The sequence below is a fragment of the Leucoraja erinacea genome, chromosome 3, assembly GCF_028641065.1.
Source record: "Leucoraja erinacea ecotype New England chromosome 3, Leri_hhj_1, whole genome shotgun sequence".
Taxonomy (NCBI): domain Eukaryota; kingdom Metazoa; phylum Chordata; class Chondrichthyes; order Rajiformes; family Rajidae; genus Leucoraja; species Leucoraja erinaceus.
This window is the reverse complement of record NC_073379.1, coordinates 36,938,484-36,964,104: the sequence shown is the minus strand read 5'-3', so window position 1 is coordinate 36,964,104 and position 25,621 is coordinate 36,938,484. Positions and strand designations below refer to the sequence as shown.

The 25,621-nt window shown below is 40.5% G+C and overlaps 1 protein-coding gene across 1 annotated transcript in view; it reads left to right on the top strand.

Annotated features, from left to right (window-relative positions):
• snx30 (sorting nexin family member 30) overlaps positions 1–25,621 on the top strand; it is a 42,864-nt gene that overhangs the window by 11,219 nt on the left and 6,024 nt on the right. The window contains exons 2-7 of the mRNA XM_055632429.1: positions 8,248–8,436; positions 10,808–10,918; positions 11,855–12,013; positions 17,245–17,440; positions 21,109–21,308; positions 23,263–23,349. Of these exons, the coding sequence (XP_055488404.1) occupies positions 8,248–8,436; positions 10,808–10,918; positions 11,855–12,013; positions 17,245–17,440; positions 21,109–21,308; positions 23,263–23,349 (942 nt within the window). The remainder of the gene's footprint in view (positions 1–8,247; positions 8,437–10,807; positions 10,919–11,854; positions 12,014–17,244; positions 17,441–21,108; positions 21,309–23,262; positions 23,350–25,621) is intronic.

Genomic DNA, 25,621 nt, shown 5'->3' with positions numbered 1-25,621 from the left:
TAATCAAGAATTTGTCTATCTCTGCCTTACAAATATCCACTGACTGCCTCGACAGTCCTCTGTGGCAAAGAGTTCCACAGATTAACTAGCCGCTGACTAAAGAAATTCCTCCTTGCCTCCCTTAATTATGAGGCTAAGACCTCTGGTCCTAGACTCTCCCATCAGTGGAAACATCCTTTCCACATCCACTCTATCAATGACTTTTATTATTCTGTAGGTTTCAATGAGGATCCCCCTCAACCTTCTAAACTCCAGTGAGTAGAGGCCCAGTGCTGTTAAGCGCTCATCATATGCTAAGCCACTTATTCCTGGAATCATTTGTGTAAACCTCCTCTGGACCCACTCCAGACACAGCACTTCCTTCCTTGGATATGGGGCCCCAATTTACATTCAATTATTTGCCTTTATTTGCTTTTTTTAACTTTCATTTTTAAATCTCGTTGGTTAATTCGTTAACATGATAAAAGAAAGACTTGGATTTTATTTAATGCCATTCATGTCCCTTGGACCATCACATTATTCTAAGGTGTAAAATTTGATCTATGTAAGTCTGCAAACTCCACACAATAATGTGTTAATTGTAGACACAATGCTGGAGTAAATCAGCAGGACAGGCAGCATCTCTGGGTGATGTTTCGGGTCGAGACCCTTCTTCAGTCTGAAAAAGGGGTTCAATCCAAAATGTCGATCAGTCTGAAGAAGGGTCACCACCCGAAAAGTCACCCATTTCTTCTCTGTAGAGATGCTGCCTGTCCTGAGTTACTCCAGCATTTTGTGTCTACCTTCGATTTAAACCAGCATCTGCAGTTCTTTCTGACACAACGTGTTAATGGTGACTTATTTGAAGAATAATCATTGACCCTGTTACTGGGAATATTCTTTTGAAAGAGTTCCATTGGAGGATCTAGACCAGTTTATGAGCAGGTTTCGATTAGTTTATTGTTGCTTACAACTTAATGCAAAGGCATTTTTAGTTCAAGTGAAGCTTAAATTTAATAATAAATACAATAAGCACATGGCAAATACAAAATGGTTGCATGGTGCAAAGATTATATAGTGCAATCTGAAGTAATGCAAAAATTAATCAAGTGTAATAATGGAATAACCAATTGAGGTAGAGTTAAGAATGCACACATATGACTTTGCCTCCAATGAATTAATGTTAGAGATGTTTGGTTCAGGTGTGAGGAAGAAGCTATTAAATCTGAATGTCTGCACATTCAAGCTCCTGTGCATTTTCCCAGAAGGTTGAAGGGAGAAATGCTGGGGTGGCAGCCATCCTTGATGCTTCCAGCCTTCCTGATACAATGCACTGTGAAGATGACTGGATGGAAGGAAGTGGTTAGCCTTTCATGAACTAGGCAATGTTCGCCACTCTCTGTGCAGGTCCGGGTAGTCATGAGCAAAGCAGGTGCCGTACCAGGTTGAGAGGAATACTGTCAAAATACTTTTTGTAGGGTATGTGAAGTCACGGAGTAGCTTGTGGACATGTCAAATCTTTTCGGATGCCTAAAAGTAAAGGTGTAGGTGTGCTTTTTTTTGATTGTCGAGCCGGTTTGAAGAGACCAAGTTAGGTTGCTAGTGAAATAGAAGCTTAGGAAGCTGTTGATCATCTCTATACCTTCAATATCCACGTCCCATTCTCTTATTCTGTGTCTTGTTGAAGATAGTTATTGTCTGGTGTGTAAGATGGGATCTGTGATTGCATTCGATCAACTACCTTCCATCTGGAAGTGCCTGTGCTGCCATTTGAGCTGTAGTTCGCCCCTGGCATTGTTCACTGGGTTTTCAGATGACCTGGAGCAAATCTTGGCATTTACTTTAAACCTAGCTTTGTACTGAAGGCTGTGGGGAAACTCCTTTTAAATTCAGGGGCATGCCATTAAGCATAACTGCAGAAAAATCTGGATTAATGTTTAATTGGGTCTAAAAGTAAACATGTTTTCCGACATGCTAATCATTCTGTTTTTGAAACACAAAATTGGCTCTGAATTTGTGATTCAAAATAAGGAAAGAACTATGGTAAGGACTGAATTGGGAAGAGTTGTTTTAAATCCAGTTACTTCTGTCACTAGCTAGTACCAAGATCATAGAATTGAATGTAAATGTGTTTTAACATTCTAACTCTTTTAGTATGTCTATTGTTATGGGAATTTATTTTTCTTGTGTTTTAAGGCAGAGGGTTACATGCTTCTAAGAAGTAAGGAAGAATGTGGATGCTGTCAGGACTAGAGGGTCGGAGCTATAGGGTGAGGTTGAGGGGCTGAGACTATTCCTTGAAGCGCAGGGGGATATGGGGTGATTTTATAGAGGGTATAAAATCATGAGAGGAACAGATCGGGTGGATGCACAGTCTCTTGCCCAGAGTAGGTGAATCGAGGACCAGAGACATGGGTTTAAGATGAAGGGGAAAATATTTAATATGAATCTTGGGGGTAAGGTTTTCACAAAGGGTGGTGGGTGTATGGATTATCCGAACATATAAGAAACAGTTAGACAGGTACATGGATGGAACAGATTTGGGGGGAGACGTGCCAAACAGAGGCATGTGGGACTAGTGTAGCTGGGACATATTGGCCAGTGTGGGCAGGTTGGGTCAAATGGCCTGTTTCTACACTGTATCACTCTGACTCTATGAAGAACAGGAATGTAAAGATTTAAAGTCACCAATTTTTTTTTAAACTGCAAAGATCCTGTTCTCGATTTTTATAGAATGTTTCTATAATAAAATGAAGTGTCAAAATATTGTGTCATGGCTTCGTGCTTGGAAATATGGTGATTGCAGATGAAATGCAATTATAGCTGAAATTAGGCTTTTTTCCATCTCTCTCTTGTACGATATCCAAAAGTTATTGTTCAATGTTGAACATGAAGACGGAGAGAGTTGACCTGGTGTTGAAAATGTTGTGTGGCTTGGAATTCTAAAGTGCTGTTGAATGTTTGTGGCTTAGCATATTTTAGTAAACTATTGGAAAAAAGGAATCCATGCATTAATGGGCAGTTTAGGGAAATTGGAAAAACAGTTTGCATTTGTGTAAAGGCTTGGATATATTTGTATTTTGTCTTTGAATTCAACGGATCAGTTTAATAGACCTATTTACAACATTTTTGTGATATTTATTTAGTTGTTTATCTTTTAATATTTTACCTTGTATGTATCGTTAGCTTTTAGAAATGTTTGAATGGCGCACTGACTGGCTGACATTTTTAAATTTTGTTGTAGATGGTTCATGTTACAATGACAATAAAGAAACTATTCTATTCTATTCTATTTTAGGTTTTTGTACAAGTTGTTGGAGATAATGTTTGAGGGAGGGTGGGGGACTATACACTGACACAATTAGTAAAGCCACTTGCCTCCGTGCCAGAGACCCAGGCTCAGGCTGACCTTGGGTGCTATCTGCATGGAACTTGTATGTTCTCATTTTGACCATGTGGGCTTTCTTCTCGTGCATTACTTTTCTGCTACATTGCAAAGATGTGTGACATGGTAGGTTAATTGTCCACTGCAAAAAAAAAACCCTGGTGTGATGTTAAGTAGTAGAATCAGTGGGTGATGGGTTGGGAGACTACAAATGGGATTAATGTAGGATTAGTACAAATGGGTGGTCAATAATCAGTGCTTGATGGGCCTGTTTCTATGCTGTTGTCCCTCTGACTTGACCTTTTTGTGATTTCTGTGCCAGCCCAGTAACCCACTTTTTTGTTCAGTATAGTAAAAAAAAACTTTTTTCTCAAAATAAAGGTAAGTTTGGAAGAATCTTCTGAGTTTTGAATATCTACTGCAATGTTAATGTGCTTCCATTCTTTCGGTTGGGTGGCAATTTTCTTTTCTTTGCTGGAAGTTCAAATGTCAGGTTGATTGAAGATTTGTATGAAATTGTTTATGGAAGTTGGAGGATTTTTTTTCATGGTTGAATCATCAACCTTCTAGTTTCAGCTAATGTACTTATGTCTGTTATTGAATAGAATGTTTTTGTATGAAGGTTTATAGAACTAATGTAGGAAACGCTTCATGCTGAGGATGCTAGAAATTTTGATGTGCAATCAATTGTAAATTTTCAATCTTTTAAAAATAATACTGGTGAGTAAATGGAGCTGGGTCACACATCAATCATCATTGAGGAAATGATGTGGGGCAAAGCCGCTCATTTTGTGATCCTTTGAGATTCGAGTTAATGACCCTCTACAATTTCCTCTGCTTGATTTGTTAAATTTCCTCTTATTTCAAATTGAACTTTATCTGATGAGAAAGTTCAAAATCATAAAGTAATTAATTATGCATGAGGAATCGTAGATCTGTACAGCGCACTGGATTATTTTTGCCCGCCTCCATGCCAACACTGCCTATCTACATTAATCCCATTTTCCTATCCAAGTACCTGTCTAGACTTTTGCACATTGTAGTTATTATCTCTCTCCACTCTCTCTACCTCCTCCTGCTAGCAAGTACCGGATATTCACCATGGGGAAAAATCTATCTCTTGGATCTCCTTTCATATTTCTCTCTTGCGTTAAGCCTGTACCCTCTAGTTCTAGACTCCCTGCCCCCAGGTGAGTCTGACTATCTATTTTATCTATACCCCTCATAATTTTGTAAACCACAATCATTCGTCAGCTTCATATGTTACAATGAGAATGAATATAGCCTATTCAATTTCTTCTTCTGCCCCCATTTTGGGCAACCTCTTGGCTAATCACTACACTCCTAGTTGTAAAGAAATGTATGGATTTATCCAAGGGCACGGAATGGGTGAGAAGTTTTTTGTGTTACTTTAGGATTTGTATCTGTAAATATTCAGAATACCTGCATCTTGCTTGGAGATTTCAAATGTCAGGTTGATTTGAAGATTTGTATGGAATTGTTTATTGCTGGTAAGTAGCTGGCCAGAGGGGAGAAACATAAAGGAGACCCAACAGGTAGATCTTTCCCACGGTGAATATCTGGAGGTAGAGACAAATATAACCACAGTGTTTAAAAGGAGTTTAGACAGGTACTTAGATAGGAAAAGATAATGTCAGGCAGCATGTGAAAAGAAAAACGGTAGTTTTGGATTTGCAATCCTTTGAATGCAACCATCAAAATGTCACCCGTTTCACTCTTCACAGATGCTACCTGACTTGCTGAACTTTTCTGACAATTTTGTATTTTGCATTTCTGCTGTTTTGTATTCCACAAATGAGAAATGCATGGAACTTTGTTGTATAAATTGAGGCATGAGAGAAAATGTTATGAGCTGTTTTTTTGTTTGTTTTTGTTTTGAAGCATGGATTGGGCTATCACTGGAGGATTTTCAATCATGGGCACCACAGTTGGGGAAGATGTCAAGGCCTTAAATAGAGCTGGAAAAGTATACAAATGATTTTTGCAAAGGGATTTGTGTACAGACTTGAGAAAGTGGTGCTTGTTCATAAACAGGTAGCTTGGGTGTGATCTGATGGAGTTATATGACATGATGGATATAGACAAAATAGGTGGAGGGAAACTTCCCACAGCAGTAGTAAAGGAAGCATAAAGAAATTTAGCTTCTATTTAAAATTATTATGGACAAGCAGGGAGCATTCTGTTAGGTTCTTGATTGCCAATACAAAGTTTGGAAATGGAGTGTGTATTTGAAAAGAGAAATTGCAGGGATAGAATTGTAGATGGGTAATGGAATGAGCAACATTTGTTCTTAGATTGGACCAATGTGAAATCTATGCTGTAACCATTGTGTGATTGTGTCGTCAACTTTGGTGAACACTGATACTGACCGTTCTGACTAGTCCTCGCCACCACCATTTTTGTACACCTTGTTTCTTCACCACTGGAATTCTCATGGATTCTGGCAGTGAAATGCCAACTTCCTGCAGTGATGGGAATTCTGGGCTTTGTGTTGTGGCTGGTTGGAACAGCTGGGGATTGTGTGCATATCAGTGGAGCGGAGCAGCTCTGAGGCAAGGTGTTTTAAATTAAGTTTTTGATCTGAGCGTAAATATATGTCTTAATATAAAGTTTGAATTTTGGAAATTCGCATTCAAAGTTGTCTGCAAATAAAAATGGGGCTGAGGCTTAGTTTGCTGTCAACTATGCACTTTTGGTTTATTGTTACATGTACTGGGATACAGTGAAAACTGTTTTGCATGTTATCCTGGATAGGTGTCATCTCTGTTGAGACCTTCTTCAGACTTTCCTTGACTGGAAACGTCACCTATCTATGTTCTCTGGAGACGTTGTTACAACTACAGAGTGCAAGGTTTACACAAAGTGCAAGGACTGGGTTGGGAGATTGGGAATACATCTTGGCATATGAGGTCAGTCCGAGAATGTAATAACAGCATGGAATAAGCTATTCTTAAAGCTGTGGTATGTGGTTTCAAGGTTGTATATTCTGTCTGTTAGAAGAAGGGGTAGAGAGAATGACTGAAATGCGTTCATTAAGTTGGCTGCTTTTCTGTACTTTTCTATAAAGTTGTGGGTTGTGAAGGGTATGGCAGTAAAATACTAAAGAAAAATGTTCTTTTGAAGTTATTTGTAACTGCTTGAGTTGCCTTATTTCCAGGAATATCACCCGTGTATTTTGGAATTTGACCATATTCCATAAAATCATATTGGACAACCTCATTGCTTTGGTGCAATTTCATTATATCAAGCTGCGTGGGGAACGTGTGCGTGGCTTTCCGGATTTCTCTTGCTTTTGTCACATTGGACCAACAGCTTGGCTATTCTTAGTAAACAATTTGCAAAGCACATTGAATTTGCCCCCCATCAGTCTGAAGAAGGGTTTCGGCCCGAAACGTTGCCTATTTCCTTCGCTCCATAGATGCTGCTGCACCAGCTGAGTTTCTCCAGCATTTTTGTGTACCATTGAATTTGCTGTTTAGTTAAGATTTAGAGATACAGCATGAAAACAGACCCTTCGGCCGCCCGAGTCTGTACCGACCAACGATCCCCGCACACTAACATTATCCTACACGCCCTGGGGACAATTTACAATTTTACCAAAGCCAATTAACCTACAAACCTGTACGTCTTTGGGGTGTGGGAGGAAGCCGGAGATCCCAGAAAAAACACACGCAGGTCAAGGGGAGAGCATACATAGTCGGGATCGAACCCGGGTCTTGGGTACTATCTGGCAGCAAATCTACCACTGTACCATCCAGTTGTGGGGTTTGAATTGTTTCAGATTTCAAAAATTCTGCATAGCTCTCTGTAGAAAACTGCCTGTGCTTCATCTCCAAGCTAGTAATTGCATCGAGACCAAGCGTGTGAATTAATCATGATTTTTAGACAGTTTTGGGTCACAATAAGATAAAGTGCTTTTTAGGAATTTAGAATTAGTGGGTATGTGAACTAATTGATGTGCAAATGTGTGTCTCTGGTGATGCAGCATCTCCAGATGGAAGGCAGAGTGACAATTTGGGCCAAGACCCTTCTTCAAACTCTGGTCTCTGGTGTTGCTAGCGAAAGAGCCTAAAGTAGTGGATGTAAATATGTAGAATGGAATATCTTTGAAGTAAATATTGGGTTACATTGAATTTATTATTAGTTAAATTTCATTTGTCAATTTTTACTTTTGTGGATGTTGCTAGTAGATTAGAATACTTGGATAAATACAATCTGGAAAATACTAGCTGTGTTCTGTGAAACAAAGTTCTGGTGGACAGGCACTGATTCTCAATTGTCCAAGATCCAGAACGCTCATGTGAGGGGATACACACCAGTTTACATGGTATCGATGGACAGTACTATATTGTTACATAGATGGATTTACAAGCTTGGAAAAGAGAAAATAAGTGGAGAGAATAGTTGACCATGAACACTTCCTTTGATTTGTAATGGTTAATTCATCACTAGAGTATAGGTGAAAAATACAAGGTAGACACAAAATGCTGGAGTAATGGGGGTATCCCACTGTACGAGCTTTTGGACCCCGTAATTTGTTCCACTTGTGTATTTGAATGGCATATAGGATTTCCAGTTGTAGTGTCTGAACTAGTTCAGCTTCTCAAATACTTTTATTTTTTCCCTGTGTACTTCCATGTCATTGTGTGGCTAGTGGTTCTGATTCCTGGTAAAGTGTCCTACTGTTAACCGTGAACCTTGCTGTGGTTTAAGCAGGAATAAAGTTACATTTCATTTTGAAGTGCATGTTGGAATATTGATTGGATGTATAACTTGCGGAAGTTCTGGTTATATTTGTACTTCTGTAAACGCCAAACCAATTCCCAATGCTGATTGACCAAATCTGTTTACTTGTCGTTCAGGATCCAATGTTGCCGAATGGGACTCCAGTGGAGACATCAAGCCCTGCCTCTTCCTCATCACTCCTCAATAGACTACAACTTGATGATGAGCTCGATGGTGAAACTAGAGATCTATTTGTTACAGTTGATGACCCAAAGAAACACGTGTCTGCAATGGAGACGTACATCACGTACAGAGTTGGCACAAAGGTATGAGACATTGAAACATTCAGAAATTCCTGCTATCTTTGGTACAATTCTTGGCTGGATGCAATGGTTAAGTTACAATGGAGAAGCAGACCAAAAATCAGGGAACCACTGGTCAAATCTCACCAGGGCAGAAGTAGAATGGAGAGGGTGGGGGAGGGAGAATGTAGTCATTAATATTAATTACAACATAGCCAGTTTGTCATAAAGACCGACTGGTTGACTTGTCCTTTGGGTGAGGAACTTTTCCACCCTTGTGCAATTTGATGTGAGACTGACCTAGGAGCTATCAAGAAAATACAATGTGGACTTAGTGTTCAAGAAGGAACTGCAGGTGCTGGAAGATCGAAGGTACACAAAATTGCTGGAGAAACTCAGCGGGTGCAGCAGCATCTATGGAGCGAAGAAAATAGGCGACGTTTCGGGCCTAAACCCTTCTTCAGTCTGAAGAAGGGTTTCGGCCCGAAACGTCGCCTATTTTCTTCGCTCCATAGATGCTGCTGCACCCGCTGAGTTTCTCCAGCAATTTTGTGTACCTACAATGTGGACTTAAATGCATTCTTAAATATGGACGTCTGTTAAGATTGAATGATCTGCATTAACTAAGCTATACATAAATTGAGTTAAGCTGGATGTTTTGTATTGTGAGAACTGACTTGTATGAACCAGAGTTGTACAAGAAGTGCAGGTACAACCTCCGGAAGAGCAAGGCTTTAACTGCTACTGATTGGTAATATTCTCATCCACTGTGGTGAAGTGCTTAGAGGATGGTTATGATGCTCTTCAACTCTTACCTTCTGGACCTACTCCAATTTGTTACTTCCAGTTTCAAGAACAGCTTCTTCCCACATCTGTTTGACTCTTGAATCAACCCTGATAGCAATCCCACCTCTGCACGGAGCCACCACGGACGTTGCACTACTATAGTTTTGCACTATCATGATATGGTTTATTTGCAATAACTGATCATTTATTGCATCAAATGTGGTTGTAAAGCTGTAGCAAATAAGACATCAAATTGTTCTTGTCTCTTGAATGTTTTGTTTTCAGCAGATAAGAAACCCCAAGTTACTGACAATTTTACAGCCTTGATATAGAAGTGCTTTTGGGTTTATGATGTCGGGTTTTGATGAGCACACTTGCTTAGTAGTGCTGTGAAGCACAATGCCATCTGCTTTGGAGCAGAAAGTAGGATGGCACAAAAATAAATTAATCTATTGGTTAGTTGATGAATGATGAATAATTAGGAAGTAGCAGCAGAGAAAATACTTTTATCCTTCGTTCTTTGGGGGCATTTAAAATGTTTTTGTGTTATAAATTTTCTATACTGACTAAGAGCTTGTTAATGTATGGGAGGGTTGCTTGTCCATGATTAATTTTCATTCCAATTATGTCTTATTTGCTGCCACTACTGATATTGCAGTCCATTGAGCTACTGGTTTCCATGTATGAACCTGGTAGACTTCAGTCTCCTGGTTGAATAATGTGACCCTAGGTGGTTTTGCATTGAAATCTTAAAGGGCCTGTCCCACTGTACGAGGTAATTCAAGAGTTCTCCTGAGTTTCCCCTGATTCGAACTGGGAGAATTATGGTAATAACCGCTCGTAGGTTCTCGTGGACATTTTTCAACATGTTGAAAAATCTTCATGAGCTTACCGCGTTTCCTGAGTACCTACCGTTAGCCTAACGAGCCGCTAAGAGGCGTCCCGAACTTCGATGTACCCGCTACGTACATTCTACGTACTTACCACCAGTTTGATTTTTTTTTTTAACTCGGGAAAGCTCTTGGGTAAGCACGTATAGTGGGGCAGGCACTTAACTACAGTTTAGTTTGCTCCACAATGATGCATGTGGCACGGAATTCCATGTAGGCTGAATATATATAATGGTCTCCATGTTATGTTGATGGGCTTATGTTGGAGAAGGAAACAATTTGCTTTTAAGGAACAGTGGAATATTTTTTGCCAAATTATAAAAATTTAACTATGAGTTTGATAGATGCACAGAATGCTGGAGTAAATTGAAGGAATTTTATACTGTGGTTTTGAATAGTGATATAGGAAATAATATTGTTCTGAAACCCTGGCTGTTGAACCCGTAGGTTTGAAGCACCGTCTAAAAGCTGCACTTTGAATTGAGTTGATCATCAACTTTTCAATATTCCTTTCTTTCCCCCTCTACAAATTTTAATGCTGCACCTTTTCATTCACAGTAATTGTCCATGCTATTTTTAAACAAATGTAAAATGTTATGACCTTTGAGGTTTTTTAAACTTTTCATTTGAAATAGTGCAAGTTAATACTAAACTAAATTTGGATAAATCAGATTAAACTTTATTTGATACTCAAAGTTCACCCTGTTTATTAATTTCAGACCACCAGAAATGAATTTGATTTACCCGAGTACACAGTACGACGCAGATACCAGGATTTTGATTGGTTGCGGATTAAACTGGAAGATTCACAGCCAACGTATATCATACCAGTAAGTACTGGGTAAATCTGGTCTCCAAGTGCATGCATTATTTTTAACTTCATTCATGGCCTGCATGTTCTGGACAGTTTTTATTAGATTTGAAAAAATAGTATGTATTCCTTAGACTGCTGCTAAATATGGATTGTGGCCAAATGTTGTGTATCTGCTATATTTATTGTCTGCCTTTCAAGTACCCTTTATTATTACAGTTTATGCAATTGATAGTTTGTTTCCTCATCGCCTTGAAACTCTATCTGATCAGTAATCTCATGTAACAGATTTTAAATTGTCCGAAATGTACTGTGGGCTTTTAGTGCACAAACCTAGCAGCAGCTAGAAAATTAATTACCCGGCTGATGCTGAAGAAAATCCATTATGAACAACTATAATTATTTTCCTTTCCACTCCTTGTAAGTTAAAGAATTTGCACTGCATCTACAACTTTTTTCCTTTCTATTTCATGGTAATGCTTATATCCTTCAATAAAACTGCACATGCATGTCTAAATTCTAATAGCAAGCTCAAAAGACTAATATAGAAACCTTTCTTCCAGCACCACATGTTTTCCTTATTATTTTGACCCCCTTGGACTACTGACTGAGTTTGGAAATTACTGTCTGAGAAATTAAAGTTGCATCCTACCAGTGTAGTGCTGCTCTATACTGGAGCTTTTCAAATTAATTGTTCTTATCAAAGAGATGCATTTTTAATTTGTCCAAATAACCCTGCAAAAGTTGATGTCTTTCTTGGCTTTGACTAGATAGTGGTGTGCTCAATTGGTATTTATTTTCTAAAACGTATTAGTTCACTAAGGTTGTGTCTTCCACCCATATCTCCATTTTAATAACATCAACATTAAAATGGCCAGTATTTAAATCTATAGAAAAGTGAGATTTTATAAAATCACCAATGTAATGTAGTAATTTTGAATTTCTTTTTATGCAGCCTTTGCCAGAAAAATTTGTAGTGAAGGGTGTTGTGGATCGCTTTTCAGAAGACTTTGTGGAGACTAGAAGGAAGGCATTGGACAAGTTTCTGAAAAGAATCTCGGATCATCCTGTTCTTTCCTTTAATGATCATTTCAATGTCTTTCTTACAGCAAAGGTACCTGGTTTAATTCTCATCTTTGAGTAGCTTGGTAGGTTGTACAGGGAGAAAGATTTATTCATTTTTGTGGCCAATCTAAGTGCACACTGAGTGCAAAATATTTGCAAAGGAAATGGGACTTTTTGTTTGCAAAATAAAGTATTCTTTAAAGTAAAACCAGCAATAAAATGCAGCATGTCTCAAGCGCATGTGTATGCTGCATCTGATCATAGTCAAACAGCATGGAATCGACCTCTTCACTGAATTCATGCCAAACAAAGATCACACACTTACACATTCCATTTTATTTTTTGCACATTACCATCACCTTCCACCACTTTTATATGGTAGGTAAGATGTAGTGGCAATTAGCGTATCAAGCTGCCCGTCTTTGGGATAAAGGAGGAAAATGGAGCACCCAGGGGAAACCCATGATGTCGCAGGTGAATGAGCAACTTTATGTAGGCAGAACCAAAGAGGATCGCTCTTCGGTTCTGTCCACATAAAACTGCTCACTGATCATTTGTGGAGAGCTTAGTCCACTGGAGGAGGTAACTGATGAAGAACCATGCAATTTTCCGAGGCAAATCTAGTGCCGGGTCAGGATGAAAGACTTTGGCAAGGAATGAAGAAGAATTAATGATTCCCATGAAGTTCCCCTGATGAAATAATTAGAAATCCACATAATTAGCACCTGTGAATAGATTCTTGGTTTCAGAATCAGAATGCTTTATTGTCATTGCATGTGTCACATACAACAAGATTACTGTGTCTCTCCATTTAAAAGAACTTCAAACATTCACATACTCGTACTTTTTACACTCCCTCCCTCCCCAAACCCACCCATGGATTCACATTTACATAAATTAACACCGTCTCCCCCCCCCCCCCCCCCCCGGGCCCACCCCCCCCCCCCCCCCCCTTCCCCATAACCCACTCCCGAGAGAGTTCAGTTCCAAGATTGCTGATGGGTAAAAGTCTGGGCAGTGCGTGACTTTAGCGACCTGTACCTTTTTCCTGAGGGCAGCAGTGTGAAAAGGTGGTGACAAGGATGTGTAATGTCTTTCACGATATTACAGGTCCTGCTGCGGCATCTGGAGTGGTAAATGTCCTCCAGAGGGAACAGGGGTAGTCCAATGATACCCTGGGCAGTTTTTATCACCCTCTGGAGAGCTGCTCTGTCAGCTGCTGAACAGTTCCCAAACCAGGTAGTTATGCAGTAACTCAGTATGCTTTCTACCGAACAGCGGTAGAAAGACTCCAGCAGTTTAGCAGACAGATGGGCCTTCCTCAGTGTTCTGAGGAAGTAAAGTCTCTGTTGTGCCTTTTTTACAACTACAGCAGAGTTCACAGACCATTTAAGATCCTCACTGATGTTGATCCCCAGAAATTTAAAACTAGGCACCCTCTCCACCTCCTCGCCCCTATCTCCAGTGGCAGTGGCTGTCGCCTGAAATCAGTGATGATCTCCTTTGGCTTTTTAGTGTTCATTGGTGTGTGAGCACACCACTCAGAAAGTCTGTGCACCTCCTCTCTATAGGCGACCTCGTTCCCATTTGAGATGAGCCCCACCACGGTTGTATCGTCCGCAAATTTTATGATCCTATTTGCGGGGTGATGGGGCAAGCAGTCATGTATGTATAGGGCGTAGAGGAGCGGACTGAGCACACAGCCCTGCGGTGCTCCTGTGCTGAGGGTCAGGGATGTTGAGGTGTAGGGTCCAAGTCTCACCATCTGTGGCCGTTCACTGAGAAAGTCCAATATCCACCAACACAGTTGACTGCTGAGGCCAAGGTTTAGCATTTTTGTGATCAGCTTGCTGGGTATGATTGTATTAAAAGCTGAGCTGCAATCAACAAAAAGCATCCTGACATATGACCCCTTCTCCTCTAGGTAGTGCAGCATGGAGGACAGTGTTTATGGCATCCTCTGTAGATCTATTAGCCCTATATGCATACTGGTGTGGGTCGAGTGAGGGGGGAGAGATAATTTAAGGTGACCTAGGACCAGCCTTTCAAAGCACTTGGAGACTACAGATGTAAGAGCAACGGGCCTGTAGTCCTTGAGGGAGTTGATGTTTGTCTGCTTGGGCACCGGGATGATAGTGGTGGTTTTCAGGCATGTTGGCATGGAGAGTGTGCTAGGGAAAGGTTAAAAATGTCTGAATACCCCAGCGAGCTGGTGAGCACAGTCCCGGAGCACCCTGCCTGGGATCTCATCCGGGCCAGCAGCCTTACTAGCATTAACAGTTCTCGGGGCCCGCTTTACCTCCTCTAACTGGAGGGTTTTCTACAATCAGAAAACAAGAAGATGTAGAATGGCCAGGAGGTGATGAACCAGAAGATGTTCTTGAATTGGAATTTCCACTATGACTCATAAGCAGCTCTGCAGACATTGGAAAGCTGAAGTCAATAAAAGCTATATGACCTAGAATGTGGCTGGTGGTGAAATAAACTTGGGAGGTGTGGCACTCGGTTGATGGTCAAGATACTGTGGCAGGGTTTGAATGCCATCTCCTCCTACAAGGCGAAATCAGGAGGCAGCTCAAACAACAGCGAAGCATCGCTCCCTGACGAGCTCAATGTGTTTTACGCACTCTTTGATAGGGAGAACACTGATGTGCGTTCCCAAGCCCCCATTCGCCCCACAGGTCAGTCACAGAGGCAGAAGATCCTTCAGGGGGGTGAACCCTCTGAAAGTGCCTGGACCTGATGGAATACCCGGTCGAGTTCTCAACGGTCTGCAACTGGCGGGAGTTTTTGTGGACATTTTCAACCTATCACATCTGAGGTCTGAGGTTCCCACCTGCTTTAAGAGGGCATCAATAATACCGGTGCCCAAGAAGAGTAAGATGATGTGCCTCAATGACTATCGACCAATGGCACTAACGTCTGTGGTGATGAAGTGCTTTGAGAGGTTGATTATGGTGCAAATCAACTCCTACCTCGACAAGAACCTCGACCCACTACAGTTCGCCTACCGCCACAACAGGTCAACGGCGGATGCGATCTCACTGGCTCTCCACTCGGCATTGGACCACTTGGGCAAAGAAAACAGGGTTTCGTCCCGAAACGTTGCCTATTTCCTTCGCTCCATAGATGCTGCTGCATCCGCTGAGTTTCTCCAGCATTTTTGTGTACCTTCGATTTTCCAGCGTCTGCAGTTCCTTCTTAAACACTTGTATCAAGCTGTTGTTTATAGACTACAGCTCGGCGTTTAATACCACCATCCCCTCCAAGCTGGTTACCAAGCTCACGGAACTGGGTCTCTGTGCATCCCTCTGCAATTGGATCCTCGACTTCCTCATCCACAGACCACAGTCTGTTCAAATTGACAGAAACACTTCCTCAGCAACCATCAGTACGGTAGCACCTCAAGGCTGCGTGCTCAGCCCCCTGCTTTACTCACTCTATACCCATGGCTGCTTAGCCGGACATAATGCGAACTCCATTATCAAGTTCACCCACGATGCCACTGTTGGACGAATCACAGATGATGATGAGTCGGAGTATAGAAGTGAGATCGACCAAATGGTGCCAGCACAACAACCTGGCTCTCAACATCAGTAAAACTAAGAAAGATTATGGACTTTGGTAGGGGAAGGATGAGGACCCACAATCCTGTTTACATCAATGGCACAATGATGGACAGGGTCAAAAACGTCAAATTCCTGGGCATGCATATTTCTGAAGATCTTTACTGGACCCAGTGCACTGATGCGATTATAAAGAAGGCATATCAGCGACTCTACTTCCTGAGAAGATTACAGTGATTCGGTATGTCAAAGAGGATTCTCCTGAACTTCTACAGGTGCACAGTAGAGAGCATACTGACTGGTTGCATTGTGGTCTGGTTTGGCAACTTAAACGTTCAGGAGCGGAAAAGACTGCAAAAGATTGTGACCACTGCCCAGTCCATCACCGGCTTTGACCTCCCCAACATCGAAGGGATCTATCGAAGTCGCTGCCTCAAAGGCAGCCAACATCATCAAAAACCCACACCATCCTGGCCACACGCTCATTTCACCATTGCCATCGGGAAGAAGGTACAGGAGCCTGAAAACTGACGTCCAGGTTCAGGAACAGCTTCTTCCCTACAGCCATCAGGCTATTAAACACAATAACAAATAAGCTCTGAACTACAACAGACTTATTGTTATTGCACTTTATTTGTTATTTAATGAGTATATGTGCATGTGTGTGTGTATACACACTGAACTTTTTCCTTCTCCCGTTATGTACTATACATATTCTGTTGTGCTGCAGCAAGTAAGAATTTCTTTGTCCTATTTGGGACCTATGACAATAAAACGCTCTTGACTCTTGACTTTAAATAAATTCTTCAGTCTGTCAAGGCTATCTTCATTGGTTGAACCTCTGTTAAGAGGAAGGTTAATCTAGAATGAGGCGTACTTTGAGGAACTCTCTCCTTGTTATGTGTTACTTTGAGTCCATCCCATGTCATGACATCAGCTGCAATCTCTTTACACTAGCCTGGAATGATCAAGTAGTTGAAACATTAAAAGAACAAGGCTTCTGGAGAAGAGTACGGCTGCTGAAGTGAGGGGCCTTTGACTATAATTTCTTGAAAGGAAACCAATCTGATTTGGAGAAACAGCAGAAAAGATCTTCATTGTTTGGCACAAGGAAAGGCATCATTAGTTGCACCAGCCTAAATTACACTTTGAGAGTTTTGATTTTGAGGTATTAAAATTGAAAAAAATTGGACCATGAATCTAAAAATAAAGATCAAGTGGTATGTGTTAGATTAATAAAGCTAATGATCATTGGTCTATAATCTGTAATATACTTGAAGGCAAAATGTCAGGACTGAAAATCCAAACATGGGAATGGTTTGCATGCTTTGTGGGTTTTTGGTCCTTTTTCCTCTCTAGTTGACGTCAGACACTATTGAGAGTTTTTTTTTTTTAACCGATTGCTTGGAAGAAGCAGCAATCACTCACTGAGTAACAAGATCATATCTAATTTAGCAGCACAGAATGAAGTACTTGATCCATTATCAAAGATAGTTCAAATATCAGATTAGTTCCCTGGCCTTTCCTGTAGTCTGGAAAATAGTCCCCTTTAAAATATTGAAATCATTGGTTTCAAAATTAGTTGAATTTGCTTCCAGTGCTATTTTAGGCATATTGCTCTTGTTTTTGAGAACTTTTCTCATTTTTATTCTTGAGGATTATTTAAAAGCTGTTCATTTTTAACTGACTTGTGCATTTTGGATTTTTCTTGTAGGATCTAAATCCTTATAAAAAGCAAGGCCTAGCTTTTATTGCAAAGGTGGGCGAGTCTGTGAAATATGTTACTGGAAGTTACAAACTAAGAAGCCGTCCTGTGGAGTTTGCTGCAATGGGGGATTATTTGGATATGTTTTCTCAGAAGCTGGGGACAATTGATCGAATTGCACAGAGGATAGTTAAAGAACAAACGGGTAAGATATGGTATGCTGACTTTTGAAAATGTATTGACGGGATACACAGATTTCATTTTGGCCAATTTTGTTAATAAAATTAATCATTTGGCCCACCATATCCATGTTGCCTGCTAAACATGTTTATAGTTATCCCATCCACCACACTAGATCAGTAGTTTTGTATACTGTAGTAATTCAAGTATTCGATTAGTTGCTGCTTAAATGTCATGAGAGTATCTGCTGCCTCCACGTCTTCAGGCTGCATGTTTCATACTCCAACCACACTGGAAAATTTTCCCTTCTAAGCCTTCTGTCTCTTACTTTTAAACATGCACTCTCTTTATCACCTTCAACATGAGAAAATATTTTCACTATTTACCCAATCTATTCCAGTTAACCCTATACACCTCTATCAGATATCTCCTTAGCTGCTGCCTCGCCAGGAAATATATATCCAGTCCATCCAGCTTTTCCTTTGTAGCTGGAATATTTCACTGGTAAATCTTACTGAGTTGTTTCCAATACTCCCCGTTCCAAGTTGATGATTATCAAGGAGCATTTGCTGTTTTGAATTAGTGATAATGATGTGATGACTATTGGCAATCATGTTGACTTCAGAATGCCAGCAATCTTGCTGTGTCTCTTGATGCCTTAGCTCTTCCAATTTGGATTTGTAACAATATGGTGGTCAGATTCTTTCCTTGTAGCAACAAAGTTCAATCTAGGATAGGCCTTCTGGTATTGAGCTCGGCAGAGTTTTGAGTACAATTATAAAAATGAAATGGAGAATTCGTATCACCATGGTGGTAGGGGGTGGGCAGTGGTGATTTTACAGTTTACAATACTATTACCTATGTATTTAAAACATTCATTATATGTGCTGAATTTACAGTTTCTAAGTTCAGAACCCACACACACCTCCCAACCCAAGCATACATGGGTCGTAAATCTGTCAACTTAATTAATAAGTGTTTAGTGCAAGGATACAACTTCATTTTAATTTGCAGCCCCTTTCCTGCTATCTGGAAGCCAGATTTCCAATCTTACTACAAGGTCTTTGACAAATATTACAGAACAAAGTGTAAATTCACAACTCAGAATTACATCAGAATTACATCTGCTCTTTCGACTTTTTATAAACATAGGAATGTCACATATCCATCGATCTAATTATTTTCCTCTCCAAGCAACTACTCCCCTTCATATACATCCTACCCCTCATCTCAATCTCATTATAATTTAACTTAGCCAGTTAAATTATAGTTTATTATCTCTCAGCCTTGAATTCTGTCTCAAACTCAGCATAACCCTCACAGCTCGAGAATGTGCCATAGAGAAAGAGCAGATGACCTCTGGCCTAAGAAGAGGCCCCTATTCAGCTATTCATTCTTCAACACAAAGTCGTATCAAATACAATTTCCTCCAGTGTTATAATTGCCCAAAGCAACAAACCAAACTATGCAGATTCAGATTCGGGTTTCTTTTTTTTTTTTCACTTAAATTTTTATTGATTTTAAAGAGATATTTTCAAAACAGTGCAACACCATCACCATAAATAAAATAAAGTAAGAAAAACAGCAATCAAAATCAAAAAATAAGTAGATGGGGGGGGTGGGAAATTGGAATAAGACCGTGTGGTTCACTTATCAAATTAAAAAAAGAAAAACCATTACATTGATTAGTTATCTGGAGATAATTCAACATTCATACAAACATACCATCTAGTTCTATATAACGCAATCTTCCCATATCTAGCTCGGCATTTATCTAATTGGTGTCATGGCTCAAATGAACAGTCCATTGTTCCCAGATCTTCTCAAATGAATTCTCCTTGACTCTCAAGGATTATGTCAATTTCTCCATATTAAAGATGTCTCGCACAATTTCTAACCACTGTTCCTGTTTTGGACTTTTTTCATTAAGCCACTGCCTGGTAATGGCCTTCTTACTTGCTGCAAGCAAAACTTTAATCAAATATGTATCTTCTATTTTTACACTATCTTTAATACGCCCCAGATACATCACAGGGCTGGTATTTGGGATTTTATAACCCAAGATATTAGTTACAGCTGCATTAACATTTTCCCAGTATGGCCTTATCTTTACACAGTTCCAGAAAAAATGCCAGTGGTCTGCCTCCATACTCCCACACAGCCTCCAACAGTGTTGTTGGACAGCAAGCTGTCTGCTTTTTATTTTGGGTGTTATAAAAAAGCGAGATAGATTCTTCCAGCAAAATTCTCTCCATACTAGTGAGCTTGTGGATGAACATTGTGTTTCACACATTTGATACCATTCTTCTTCTGTTATTTGAATCTTTAATTCTGCTTCCCATTTTGTTTTCCCAATCGGAATTCCCCAGATTCAGGTTTCTATGTTTTGATTCATCTGTTTGTCCTGTGTTGTTTCCTTGTACTTTATTTTGTTAGGAGACATGTTTCTGAAAACCTTAAGCTTTTCTTTGCAAATTACCTAGCTTATATAAAAGTCACTATCCGAGCGGTTCTATTATATAATTTTTCCTCACTTGTGCCTTTTTATTATACAAACCTGGAGAAAGATAAGAGTTGAGAAATGTGCCATGTGGCAAACTAAAATAATTTTGGCAAAAATCTCATTGGCTACAATTAAGTCTGTAGACAGGAAATTTGCATGCCACACGACTTCTGCGCTGCTGGGCTAGGCCTCTAATGCTGTCCAACAGAGCTGTAGTTCAGTATATACCCAACAACAGATGTGCTGTAGGAAGCATTTTAGTGGGATGCATCGTTTGGGAATAGCTCTATCCAAGACCGCAGGAAATTGCAGATAATGGTGAACGCAGCCCAGGCCATCACACAAACCAACCTCCTGTTCATTGACTCCGTCTGCACTTAACTCTGTCTCGGCAACGCCACCAGCATAATTAAGGATGAGTCTCACCCCAGACGCTCCATCAGGCAAGAGGTACAGAAGTGTGAAAATGCATGCATCCAGATTCAGGATGTGCTTCTTCCCAGATGTTATCAGGCAACTGAACTATCCTATCAAGTACTAGAGTGGTTCTGAGCTATCATGTACTATATTGCAGACATCAGACTATTTTTATTCAGACTTTACTGGACTTCATCTATCTCTAAATGTTCCCTTTATCCTGTATCTGGCTCTATTGTAATCATGTATAGTCTTTCTGCTGACTGGCTAGCATGCAACAAAAAGCTTTTTGCTGTACCTCAGTACACATGACAGTAAACTAGACTGGTTTCGTTGCAAATGGTCAGCTGCCTTGAGATGGCAGCAAATCTGTCCCATCCTTATTGGGAAGTGAGATAGCAGCACCAAAATATCTCTTTGAAGCAGAGATTACAGTAGAAACCTCAGCCGGATAGGAACTGAGCATACTCAATTATAGAGAATGGATCCATAATTATGCTTTTTTTTCCCCTCCCTCGGTTTGGATAAATGGAGTTGAAAGAACTGTTACATTTGAAATGAGCCAGATTGATCATGGAGATTTGTGCAGATAGGAAGAATGTTGCCCAAGGAGGGGGGAAATGGAGGTGTGGCAGGACTGCACATCCATGGCGAATCAGAGGTAGAAATAAAGGGTGAATGTACCGTACTTCTATTTGAGTGTGTAATATTTCCAATGTGCTTGCAATTTCTAAAGCAACATTTTTCTTATTTCATTTTTTCTTTGTGTTCAGAATATTTGGTGGAACTTCGAGAATATGGACCCATTTACTTCTCCTGGTCGGAAGTGGAAGAACAACTAAATAAGCCCCTCGATGGTGCATCAAATTGCATTGGTAGCTGCTGTGTAGCCCTGGAAGAATTGTCAGAGGGCATGTTTGAAGACATTCTTCCTGTGCTTCGAGAATATGTCCTCTACATAGAATCAATGAAAGTAAGAGATTCCTTCTTATTAATAATTATAAATCCATACCACTAATAAACCTTTAGTTTTCATCATGTTCCCAATGTGCATAAATTTTGTACGATGGTAGAGTTATTTCTCAAATGGAGTGAATAGTGATTGTGGAAGTTCCTTTGGTCAGTCGATGGCCAAATCCAAATCTTTTTCCATGTATAATTATTTCACTTGGTATTCTCTTTTAAATTCTTCACATTTTTGGAGTATCAAGTTTTAGACATTTTTGAAAAAATTCTTGGAATCTTAAGTTTAAATTTGTGGTGACTTTGTGATTTGCATGCAAATGGCAGTAATTCAACAACTATCAACTTTTAAAAGCAAAATGCTGGAGTAACTCAACAGGTCAGGCAGCAGCCCTGGAGAGCATGGGTTGGTGATGTTTTGGTTTTGGACCCTTATCAATGTGTTGGCTAAGAGTTTTATCAAGATGTGAAACAGTGAGAGCAGGCTGTTTGGTGCCTTGAACCTGCTATACAATTGATTGCAGTCTTTCTCAGCACCATTTTAATCCCAGTTCATCCTATAGCCATTAATTTATTTTTCTTCTAATATTTGAATATCTAAATGACTAAGCCTTCACACTTCAGAAGAATTCAAAATATTTTTGACTGAGAATAAATTATCTAGTTTTCTGAATCTCTTAAATGACTTTTTTGAGGCTGTGACCCCATGGTGTCTACACTATTTGGCTGGGAAAACCGTTTAGTTGGCATCTAACCCGCCGAGCACTTTAGGAGTTGTTTGCATGTTTTGTGAGGACAATTTTCATTATCCTTAACTTTAGAGAATGGAGGCCAAATCTACTCGAGTTCTCCTTGTACATAAAAGCCACCATCCCAGGAACCAATCTAATGAATAAGAGCTGTCCATCTGCAATAGCAAAGTACAGTAAAACTCCAATAATCTTACTCTTTGTATTTTGATGTTAGCATATGTTTTCTAGATTGTTGGATGTTGCTCTTATTAATGCCTCAATACAAATTTTTTGATTCCTTTTTCAAAATGTATTGAATCTTTCAAAGATTCCAATGCATGTTAAGGAGAGTGAAAAACAGAACCCAGTGAGTTTAAATGGAGTGTGTTGAACTGAACCTGGTATGCCAGATGCTGAAGCAATCAGACACCATATTAGGGAGTTTTACTATAGTGATGAGTCTTAAAATCATACATAATATTCTAGATTCTTCCAAGAGATTCTTATAGAATGCAAAATGTTGGACAGGAGAGATGGATGTTAAAAGTCCAGAACAAGGGGTCACAGCTTAAGGAAAGTTTTTTAAACCGAGATGTGTTTTTTTCACACAGAGAGTGGTGAACTCTGGTCTCTGCCACAGAGGCTGAGGCCAGTTCATTGGCTATATTTAAGGGAGTTAGACCATATGGCTAAGGGGATCAGGGGGTATGGAGAGAAGGCAGGTACGGGATACTGAGTTGGATGATCAGCCATGATCATATTGAATGGCATGCAGGCAAGGGCCGAATGGCCTACTCCTGCACCTACTATGTTTCTATGTGGAGCAAGCCGAATGCTGTCGTACAGCAGAGAAATGCAAAAAGCTTTAAAGCTTTCTGTGGAAAAATGTACAAACTGTATGACGTGATATGCATTTCACTTGAAAAATGCTTTCTCATATGGTTGTCATTGTCTTTTGAATCCGCGTTTTCAGTGTTTGCCTTGGCAGCTGTTTATTTTTTTCCCTTGAGGCCCATTTAGAAATTGAAGTGCAGTTTGTTGAATAATGTTTTTCACATTACTGATCCTGAGATTTAAACTTGCTTAATTTGGGTGTGCCAGGATTGCTTTAAAACGAAAAACAATCAAACTAATCGTTGGTTTCTCTCTGATAATGCAAGTTTGGAAGATTAGTGCAGTTGACATTTGAATTACGGATAACATTGTGTTCAAGTCTTGTTCATTTTTATTCAGAATGTGCTAAGAAAAAGGGATCAAGTACAAGCAGAGTACGAGGCCAAACTGGAAAGTGCTGCCTACAAGAAAGAAGAAAAGCAAGGCGTGAGTGTCACTTAAATTAAATTACAATGCAAATGGTCCTTTCAGCCCTTTGCAGTAGATATTTAATTCAATTTATACATTCTAATGTTCTTAGTTTTAATACCTAGTTTACCAATGAAAAGCAGTTTCCCATGAGCAGAAATTACAAGAGCAAGACATCTTAATGCTGCTAGACATGAATTTGAGGTTTAGGGTTAATTTGGTCAAATGTCCTTTAGAGGTTGATGTTTCTTGGCATAAGACATGACAAGAGTTTGGATTTGTGTGTCCAGGTTTCCTCAGAAATTACGAAGGCTCGTATTACTCTATATAATGGCAGTTTCTCTTGCACAGTTTTCAAAAAATAGGTAGTGTCTTTGATTGATAATACTTCTGAAGGAATCGCCATTTGATTGAAAAATTTCACCGGTTTTAAAGTTGACTAGACCAAGTGCAGACCCGTTGGGTCTGTTTCCCCAAAGGCGTTTGCGGGGGGGGGGCTGAGGCATCACACTCACATTAACCACCCTCCAAACACACAGGCGGGGGGGGGGGGGGGGTGAGAAGAGGGGAGGGAGAGGGAGGAGGAAACGGACAGAGTTGGAGGGAAAGGATTTTGGAGGGGGGGAGAGCGGGGTAGGGGGTGTGAGAGGGGGGGATGGGAAGGGGAGAGGGGTGGGTGTAGAGGGGAAAGAGTGGGGAAGGAGAGTGGAGGGGAAGAGAAAAGTGAAGTGGAAGAGAGGGATGGGGAGGGGAAAGAGTGTGGAGGGAGGGGAAAGAGTGTGGAGGGAGGGGGGAAAGAGTGGGGAGAGATAGTGGGAGGGGGAGAGATGGAAGAGTGTGGAGGGTCATTAATTGCCTCGTATTGTGTTTTGAATTGTATTCTGTCTTTACTTTGTGTACTAGTCATGTCTCTACTATTTATTTCATTCCCCTTACTTGTTTTTCCACTACTTGCTAAATTTTTGTACGGTGTCCTTGAGACTCTTGAAAGGCGCCCATAAATAAAATGCATTATTATTATTATTAACGTAGTTAGTTCTTCAATCCAGCCCTGTTTTCATGGAAAGGAAAATGCTGAATTTCAGAAATAGACACACAAAGCTAGAATAACTCAGCGAGCCAGGCAGCATTTCTGGAGAAAATGGATAGTTGACAATTCTGGTTGGTATCCTTCTTCAGACTGATTGTAGTAGGGAGATCAAGCGAAAGAAAAACTGGAAGGCAAAGAGGCAGGACAGCAGGTTGGCAACAGGTGCCATCGGGCAAGGGGATTCCCTGATAGGCAAATGGTTGAATAGAAGCAGGTGTGAGCGCAAGAGGAATAGATAATTGCAAACTGTGAAGCTAACTAACAGGCTTTTAGTTGGGTGGTGGAGGGAGTGAAGAGAACGGGTGCATGGTCAGCCATGGTCAGGGGAAGGGGTAAATTAAGTGGGACAGGAAAATGTTCGGAGGGGGAAAGGGAGATGTTTGTAGAAGTTGCCTAAAATTGGGGAATTCACTGTTAATACCATTGGGCTGTAAGCTACCCAGGCAAAATATGAGGTGATGTTCCTTCAGTTTTGCAATGTAGGAGGCCCAGGACGGAAAGGTCAGTATGGGAAGCGGTTAAAATGGTTAACAATTGGGAGATCCAGTAGGCTTTGGCGGGCTGAGCGTTGGTGTTCAGCGACTTGGTCGCCGAGTCCATGCTTGTCTCGTTGCCCACATTTGGAACACCGGATAGTGTAGATGAGGTTAGAGGTGAGGGAAATGTCAGGGGATGATGTGTTGAATGTGGAGGTTGGTGGGGTGAATCGTGGGGACCAAGGGAACTCCTTGTTCCATCTGAAGGGAAAGGGATCGAGAGCAGAGCTCTAGGACACAGAAGAGACGCAGGTGCCTGATGCATCTATCCCTCATCTAGAAAGGGGAAACTGCATTTACTATAAAATTAGGACATCTCTGATCTGATGCCACATCTTGAGAGCAGATGCGGCGGAGACGGAGGAATTGAGTTTAGTGGATAGCATCTTTGCATGAGGCAGGGTGGGAGGATGTGTGGTCAAGATAACTGGGTCGATAGGTTTGTAGTCGACGTCACTTGGTAGTCTGTCTGCTGTGATGGAGATAGCTGACTTTCAGAGAATGTTTGCTATTAATAAGTTGCTGTGTTTTCCTTGAACAGTGGTATTGTGGAACTGACTGGTACTGGGTCTGGAGCTTGTATAATCACCCTAACCTCCTGCCAAACCAAGGAAATATGAAATAAGTGCAAAAATAAGTTTGAATAAAACCTTATTTGGGGGTG